Source organism: Monopterus albus, unplaced genomic scaffold (genome assembly GCF_001952655.1).
Source record: "Monopterus albus unplaced genomic scaffold, M_albus_1.0 scaffold47.1, whole genome shotgun sequence".
NCBI classification, from domain to species: Eukaryota; Metazoa; Chordata; class Actinopteri; order Synbranchiformes; family Synbranchidae; genus Monopterus; species Monopterus albus.
The window spans coordinates 1848007-1856888 of record NW_018127927.1 but is presented as its reverse complement, the minus strand read 5'-3'; the positions used below and the strand labels follow the sequence as shown (position 1 = coordinate 1856888).

Here is an 8882-nt window from a genome sequence, read left to right as displayed (position 1 = left end):
GGGGCAGCAGTCTAAGCAAAGATGCCCAGACTTCCCTCTCTCCAGACACTTTCTCCAGCTCCTCCGGGGGGATGCCGAGGCGTTCCCAGGCCAGCCGAGAGACATAGTCCCTCCAGCGTGTCCTGGGTCTTCCCCGGGGCCTCCTCCCGGTGGGACATGCCCGGAACACCTCCCTAGGAAGGCGCCCAGGAGGCATCCGAAACAGATGCCCAAGCCACCTCAGCTGGCTCCTCTCGATGTGGAGGAGCAGCGGTTCTACTCTGAGCTCCTCCCGGGTAACTGAGCTCCTCACCCTATCTCTAAGGGAAGGAAGCTCATTTCGGCTGCCTGTATCCGGGATCTTGCCCTTTCGGTCATGACCCAAAGTTCATGACCATAGGTGAGAGTCGGAACGTAGATTGACCAGTAAATCGAGAGCTTCACCTTACAGCTCAGCTCCTTCTTCACCACGACGGGCCGGTACATCGACTGCATTACTGCAGAAGCACTTTTATTCCTGTACAAAATTCTTTATGGAATACTAAACTATTGTCGCTGAGAACATTACTGAGCTGTCTCCAGTCCTTCATTTTTAAAGAACAGTAAAGTGGAGGGTTTCTGCATGTTTCTGCTGTTGCTGTACATTTTCAGGTTCACTGCAGTCAAAGGGAGATGCTCTCACTACTCTTTACTGATGCAGCCAAAATCTATGCAGACAGCTTGTGCACTGGTTTCTGTACATGTGCCCAGGCTTGCTGTATATTACACAGCATTGTGTGCACATAGACTGCCTGACATTTCCATCTGCACTTCCACTGTACATGTGTAAATCTACTGTATGTTTTAGTGCATGTGATTTAATTTGTGTGTGTGTGTGCCTGGTATTCACAATGTGAGGACAGAAACCTGTTTACACACTCACATTATGGTGGGGACCAGATGGTTCTCACCAGGTACATCACCGAATTTTAGGATGAACACTTAACTGGAGGTTAGGCCAGTCCTGGTTATGGTTAAGGTTAGGGTAAGTCTCCAGGAAATTAATGTAAGTCAATGTAATGTCCCCATGAGGAATGACAACAAATGTGTGTGTGTGTGTTTGTATTTTGGGCTCTGTGCTATTTGGGTATTGAATTCCATCTCCCTTGCATCTCTAATTACTATGGTTTAAAAAGAGACAGATGTAGCTAATCCAATTGTGTGGTTTCTTAACAGCGAAAACAGATGGAAAGATTCATGCAGGATTGTTGAAGAAAGGGGCTGAATGATAGAATAGGAATGAAAGAAAAAGGAAAAGCTGAGCTCTGCCAGAGCACAGGGGAGGGCAGTGAGAGCGAAAGAAAGGAAAAAAATAGTCATAATGAAGACAAGTGCATGAGGAAATGATATTTATAGAAGATTGAAAGTGAGAAAGATGTGGAGAAAGAGAGAGTGAAACTGTGGATGAGGAGGAGACTGTTAGAGCCTGACATTTATGTTGACACCTGATGGATCTTGACAGGATCAGGAAGGTTGGGGTAGAATTGAGTTCCTGACTTAATTGCTCAGGTATGGATTGGAGACAGGTTTCCAAAACACTGTTAACTTCACTGCTGTTATCTTATAAGCTGCACCGCTTGTGTATTCAAGTGCTGAGTCAGGCTAAAAACTTCCAAATCAGTTGAGATTTAAGTAAGAAAATGAATGAGGATCAACGAAGGACCAAAGGAATAGAAAAGTAGAAAGCAGGTAGTTTCTACTGGGAAATAAGATGTTACTCTGTGAAGCAGAGAGGTGGGTATGGAGGGTAGATCAGGTAAGGAGAGGAGTGAATAATGTGCCAGTGTTTCAGAGGCAGGCAGAAGAGACATTGAGCTCCTTGTTGAGCATATAGGCCTTGGATATGGACTGAGTGAACACTTTCACCCTGCAACAGTACACTACAATCACTTCTCTGCTCTGGTTCCATCTTTTCTGAATAGTTTCTTTTCTTTCTTTTTTTTGTACTTCGTAACAGTGTTCAGTTTGGTATTATCACCAAAGGGTACCTAGCAGTACACATGCCTATATTCTCACTAAAATACCTATAGTATCATGCATGTGTCCTTTTTTTGGATAATATAAAGGAGACAAATGTTCTCTTAAAGCTCTCCTGATGAAAGTTTAAAGCCCTCAAAAATGTTGTTAAAATAAAGTGCATACAAGTAATGAGATAGTGTGGAAGCTTTCTTCCTTTATGCCACTTGGAACATTTCCCTATCCCTACCTTTCATTAAATCATTGTAGGTATGCATGAGCTTTTTATCTTTTATTCCAAAATGAATGGATTTTATTTCCATTACTTTTTTTTCTTTTTGGCTTAGTCCTAGCCTTGATTAGGTTTAGCAAATATTTCAGCTTTAGCTTTTTTTTCCATTTTGGTCTGTGGTTTTGAATTAAGAAAAACGTTTTACTGTCTTTTATTCAAAGTATGACTATAAAAAAAAACTAAAGTGGAAAAAAAAGTCATTTCAGTTTGTTTTGGAGAAAAGATATCAGATTTTAATTTCACTAAATAAAAAACAAAAAACAAACTGGGCCTTTAAAATGGCATCTCTAAGACATTATTGTTCTTATTGTTAAATTATGACTTAGTGTTGCTGTGAGAGCAGGCTGACGACAGCCTGCTGATGTCACTCCTCTTACTGTCCTGGTAGTGCCAGTATAATTGAACTTGTTTACATATCCCCTGGGAAATCAGCCGAGGTTCAGAGTACACCAGAGAAGAGAAGAAAAAGAGCAGCGTGTCAGAGCATATGACTGAAAATTTGTATTTTTAGCCTGTCTGCTTATGTCATAGGTGTGATGCCTAAAAGATACTTGCATGTGTGAAGCCATATGTGCCTTTTTTCTGTGTTCACTTGTGTGTGTGTGTGTGTGTGCACAAATGTGAGTGACACACCCAAGTGCATGTGTAACCTGAGATTCAGGTGGTGATGCAGGCGGGTGTGCAAATACGTGAGTAGAATTTGTTACCACGGCAACAGGCATTCAGTGAGTCGGTGCAATGGAATGGCTGGTGCAATTCTATTAGCGAGAAGCAGTTACCATAGTGACTCAACATCGCAGCTGCCTATGCAAGAGTTTGTGTGTGCGTGTGTCTGTATGAATTAATTGCGAATCTTGTGTGAATGTGAGTGTTCATTAGTGCACCTCCCTATGTAAGGCTTTCTTTTTTATTAATTTTTTTTTTTGCTCCTGTGTTTTTTTGGTATAAAGCTTCCATCTTTATCTCAACCCCCATCAGTTATCTCACACTGTCCTATTTTCAGCTCCTTCCCCTCTCAGTTTTACCCCCCTTTTTCACTCTTTCTCTCCTCCTATCTCTCTGTCTCCCCCATCTCTGAGTGCTGAAGCTCATCAGGGTAAACAGATGCTATGGCTGTTATTTATGTTTCCACTTGGTCTGGTTTTCACACAAGCCCTGCACAGTGCAGACGCTCTGCCTAACTAGGCAGCCTTATCCACCGACACTCAGATTATACCACAGACGACGTAAGAGGTGGGGGGTGGGGGCAGCACAGGCGCTGACAGAATGAACCATGGCAACACACTGATGGGTATAAAGACACCAATAACAGACAGGGCATCAGAACCGGCTGAACCATTTGCTCCCCACATGGAGGAGAACGACAGTTTGGGAATGTAGTGGACAGGGGAAGCAGACATCACAGAGAAACATATGGAGAATAAGCCCAGTGGGGCAGACATAAAAGGCAGTTTGCTGAACATGTTTCATACTTACTGTCGTCATCTCATTTTTTCCTTGTGAATCATTGGTCTGTCAGAGGTTAGAAAATGTTTCATTTACTTAGATTGCTGCAGTTATAAAAATCTAGGGCTGTCAGATTAAACGGGGTAGGCTGCCTGTTGCTTGTCAGCACAGCAGGAACTGAAGAATTTTGCCAAACAATAAATAAACATAAGAATATAAGAATAAGAAGAACACCTCTGTTTGTTTGTGTTGTGCAGATGTTCGGGATCGTCGTAAGAAGCCTGTGATGCTGTTCATCCACGGAGGCTCCTACATGGAGGGCTCAGGGAACATGTTTGATGGCAGCGTCCTTGCTGCTTATGGAAATGTCATTGTCGTCACCATGAACTATCGGCTAGGTGTGCTTGGTGAGTTTGCTGTGCCACATACTGTATTTCCTGGTGTTATCAGGCAGTGGATGCAGTGTAATGTAAACTTACAAACTTTGTTTGACATGTGTCACCTCACTCTGACTTAAGTCTCTGTGTATCAGATATCAAAAAGAAAACTTGCATAAATGGTGATACAGTCCACAAATCCCTTGATGTCTTTATTTATGTTTGTTTTAAATGTGAATGACATTTGGGGAAAAAAACTAAACAAATTATATATAAAAATTGACCCCCAAACTGAGAGAGTGGCTCCAACAGATCCCAGGAACAATATCTGAGATCTCTTTCCAGAAGAGCGCAGTCCTAGGAACAGCTAAGATACTGCGCAGGACCCTGAAGCTCCCAAAATGTCAGGGTTCTGGTCAGGTAACAAAAGTTGAAAACACACCTTAAAATAAAGACTGCATTAGACTATAATGTATTGATGTTAAGGGGCTTGAAAATGTGTATGTACAAGCTTTTGTGTGTGCAGAGATGAAGTGTTTTCAGTGTTGAAATCATGCACTGTGAGGTCTGGTTAATCATTTCTGTTACTAAAGTTGCTCTGACCATAGCATTATCTGTTCTGAATGTTATTTTTGCTCAGCAGGGATTTCACAGCAAAGCACAAACAGGTGTATGTACTGTGTTCACCTAGCCTGAAAATTACATTTTTTGATTAATTAATTGTACTGTATTAAGATGAACTCCTGCACCCAAATTAAATTAGTGGCTATTTTTTTCAGTGTATTTTTGGATCAAGGGGTATTCTAGTTGTCCATTCTGTTGGAGCTTTACAGTGCTCTCATGGCCTGTGAGAGTGGGCTGAGCTGTGTATGTGTGTGTGTGTGTGTGTGTGTATACCCAGCCCTTGTACTGCTGGGTATCAGTAGAGTCAAGAATTTACATTCAGCATCATCTTTTGGATGTATTTGCACACAGACTGTCTGTGTCAGTCAGTGCAGTTGCCAGGTTGGGTAATCAGATCTTGTTTATTGCATCATGCCTGTTTCAACATATCAGAATAATGACAAACAGAGAAATGGGAGTAGTTTAGGATGCCATCCAAGAGTTGAGACACGTATTAGCAGAGGGCAATATGATCCAGACCATTATTGACAGTGCCAGTGGAGAGGCATAGGGACAAGGGCATACTGAGAGTTAGGGAAATGAGGACCTGAACCTGCTGCTTTGTCTGCAAGTTCGATTTTGGCTCCTTATGTGGGCTTTTCACATCCGTCAGACAAATCATGACTCTTAACAGGTTGAGTGTGAGATTCAGTTCACGATTTGAAATCTGGTTTGTTAAATGTGGTATTAAATTACACAGTGATGCAAACGCCTTGTCAGTGGTGTCTTTGCTTCCTTCTTTTTACACATTGGATGTACCTGACCTTGTTTTCAAACCTGGCCAATGTTTGGAGATGTGCACTCATGCGCTACAGCATCTTTATTACCCTGCAACTCCAAACACAATCATTAAACCACATTTGAGGTGGAGAGAGATCCTGCTGGCTGATAATGAGGGATGACGCAGTGTCCTCAATTCCTTTAACATTGTTGAAAATTTTGGTAGGTGGGTGAATGCCTGCTCACTGTTACTGTACTAAGATGATTATCCTTGTGTGTGTGTGTGTGTGTGTGTGTGTGTGTGTGTGTGTGTGTGTGTTTGTGTGAGTTTAGCATAAACATACATGTTTCTCTGTGATCCCCCAGTATCTTCTTGTGCACATGAACATGTTTGTGCTATTTAGTTGCGAGCTGTTGCCTAAAACATATATATGAATAATGCAGTCCATCTCAATTTTTAATATCACTCTATTGTGCATATGAGTCAAGAGAGGAACACAAACATACCATATTGTAATATTTGTATGTTCTGCTCTGTAGTATTATCCTGTACTAATACGCAGAAGCCCACATATGCCAACCTCATTTCATATAGTGCCTGCACCTTTAAGAGAGGGATAGTCAGGAATAAGGAAAAAATGGGAGCAGGAAATAGAGACAGATGAGAGAAGGAGAATCACAGAGAGACAATGAGGGAAAAGAAAATTGTAGGAAGGAGTAGGGAATAGTCCAAAAATAAACCATCCTATGCTTTTTTAAATCTGCATTGATGCAAAGTATTCATTCAAATAAATGCTTCTGCATAACCACAGCATTTTGCATACAGTTTAATCCCATTGCAAAACATACACTTCATTTTCCAAATATATAGTTTTTGTAATTTTCTCATAAATTTAGGATATGTCCACTCATAGAATAAAATGGGTGAATGAGGAGAAAATGTCTGCTGCACAGAGTCTAGTTTAGAGGTTTGGTGACAGCTGAGATTTCAGATTGCTGCTCTGCTCCCCTTCTCCTACCTTCCTCCTGCTCCAGGCCCACTTAGCCTTCTTATTTGTGTTGCATAGCCATCTGTTCAGACTAATTAACTAATTAACAAATTAATGAACTCTGGGGAAAGGCCCACCATGGTGGGCTGTGAGAGTGAGAATATTTTTCACCTCAGGAAGAGAGATGAAATGCCTCTTCTGGAAATGTTTCTCGGCACTTTCTACCTAGTCTCAGCCTTTTGATTTCAAGTACAGTAAGAGCAACCTACTTCACAGTATTACCACCACTTTTATTAACCAGTGAATAAACTTGAGTTATTAATTCAAAATTAGTGTGACTCTTAGAACTCAGTTACTCATGAGTTTGTCTCAGAAAAGGTCAAAATAAACTGATTTTACTTGCAATATTATGAAAATGTGCAATGTTTTGCTCAAGCTGCCTCCAAAAATTCTGTATTTGCCATGTATTTATTTGACTTTTTGTCTACTTGGGAGCCAGCACAACAAGGTGTAAAAACAACACTGATATATTATCACCATAAATGTTGATATGGTGAACATGTCAGCAAAACTGTTGCCTTTTACACAATAACATTCACTTTAATCAGCATTCATCTACTCAACCCTGAGGCAGAATTGGCTTTAATAAGTACATATCCAGGAGCTACAAAGGAACACTAGCATTCATTTGAAGTCATGTTAATGGCCACCTGACCAAAATAAGTCCAATATTTAGTCTCTATTTTGGTGTCCATAAAATAACTTTGTGTCTGCCATTTGGGGCAGAGCAGATAACTCCAGCTTTAAGGTTGAAGCCTTGCTTATTGGACTACAAACAAAGTTGCACTTAAGCACTTTTATAGAACTATACATTATACCACTTCACATTTTACACAAAACTAACTCATATTACAAGGGGATGTAGTCAAAAAGACATATATAAAACCACAGAAATTCATGTGGCATTGTTGAAAATGGGTAGTGAATCTTAAAATGTTTTGTATTACATTTGTACCAAACCAAACCAAACGAAAATTTACCATAAATAATCCTCTTCACATTAATTAATACTTTGTTTAAAGGCTTATTACTACCATTTATTATTGGTTGTACACAGTTCAATAGCACTGTATTGTTTGTACCACTGTTTTTACTCATAATTGTAGAATTTTACAAGCCCATACACATGGAAAACTTTTTAGGAAAATCAGGACAAACAATGTCAGCCCACTCATAAATACGACTCAGCTCAGTTAGCCTTGGAAGTCATTTTGAATTGTGTGGCCCATTGTTAACAAAAACACCCCTTTAAATGTGACATAGTGAGCACAGATTTTGCTGTCAATTAATTTCAGCTTTCTGCCTTCTCACAACTCAGCTGTCCCTAAATACAAATGAAGCACACCTCCCACTCCCAGGCCGGCACAGAACTATGATCTTCCTACTCTGTGAGCAAGGAGGAACATGTCTTTCCTAATACTTTGCCAGCCTGTGCATTGATTGTGATGGTGATCATTTTGCCTCACTGACATTCCTGTTGTGACGAGATTCATGCGCAAGCCAAGGTGCTGGGCCCACAAATTATATGGTGTAGAGTTAAATTATATTTAAAATATTAATTATAATGAGTGCATGATTTGTTTCCTTTAATAACAGACAGGCCAGAGTACATTTAATATTTTATCTCTAATGTGGGCTGTGCATTTCAGTAATGAACTTTGAAAACCCCTAATTTAGAGGATTTCTTGGTTGAAAACTGATTTTGAAAGGTTTGTAAACCATGCTCAAGGCATTATTTGGGTTTAAGACAGTGCTTTGATTTTCAAATGTGTAACAAGCCGAACGGACTAAACAATGATAATCTGCTCAAATACGATGAATACAAAAATGCTATCATTCATGCTAACAGTCTAAACCCTACTCTGCAGTTACCATAATATGACTCGCCAATATCCTCTAGTGTAGACAGTGAATAGGAATGGCTGGAATAATATCCACATTGAAATATAAATGTACTACTTTGCTAAGAGTTATGGTACTATCACACAAAGAGGTGAATGGATATGTGTATTGGCGATGATTAACGAGTATATTTCATTAATTAAAACAGCTTATGTCTCTGTCAGTAGTGATTAAAGATTCTATCTGCAAACAAGGCACTGTTTGAAGGGTTTTAATTCATTTAATGTGATCAGTTTTTTAATTGTTACTGCCTGTGATTTTCGTGAATGACGGGTTCTTTCTGAAATGAAACTTTCTTTGCAAAGCTTTGAAACATCTCTTCACCGATGTGAAATTTGAAGCATTGCTTTACATATTTGCACAATAGCCTGGTTTTATTGCACAGCTTGGTGCGATTTGAATGGGCATGGAAATAAAATTTGAGTGAGATAAGTAAGGTAAGAAATACAGTGACACTGA

General features: G+C 40.0%; 1 protein-coding gene across 4 annotated transcripts in view; it reads left to right on the top strand.

Moving 5' to 3' along the window:
• The window catches only part of LOC109960443 (neuroligin-2-like), a 73084-nt gene that overhangs the window by 48533 nt on the left and 15669 nt on the right, over nt 1–8882 (top strand). For all 4 annotated transcript variants that reach the window (XM_020600551.1, XM_020600554.1, XM_020600553.1 and 1 more), the window contains exon 4: nt 3970–4119. In XM_020600551.1, coding sequence (XP_020456207.1) covers nt 3970–4119 — 150 coding nt within the window. The remainder of the gene's footprint in view (nt 1–3969; nt 4120–8882) is intronic.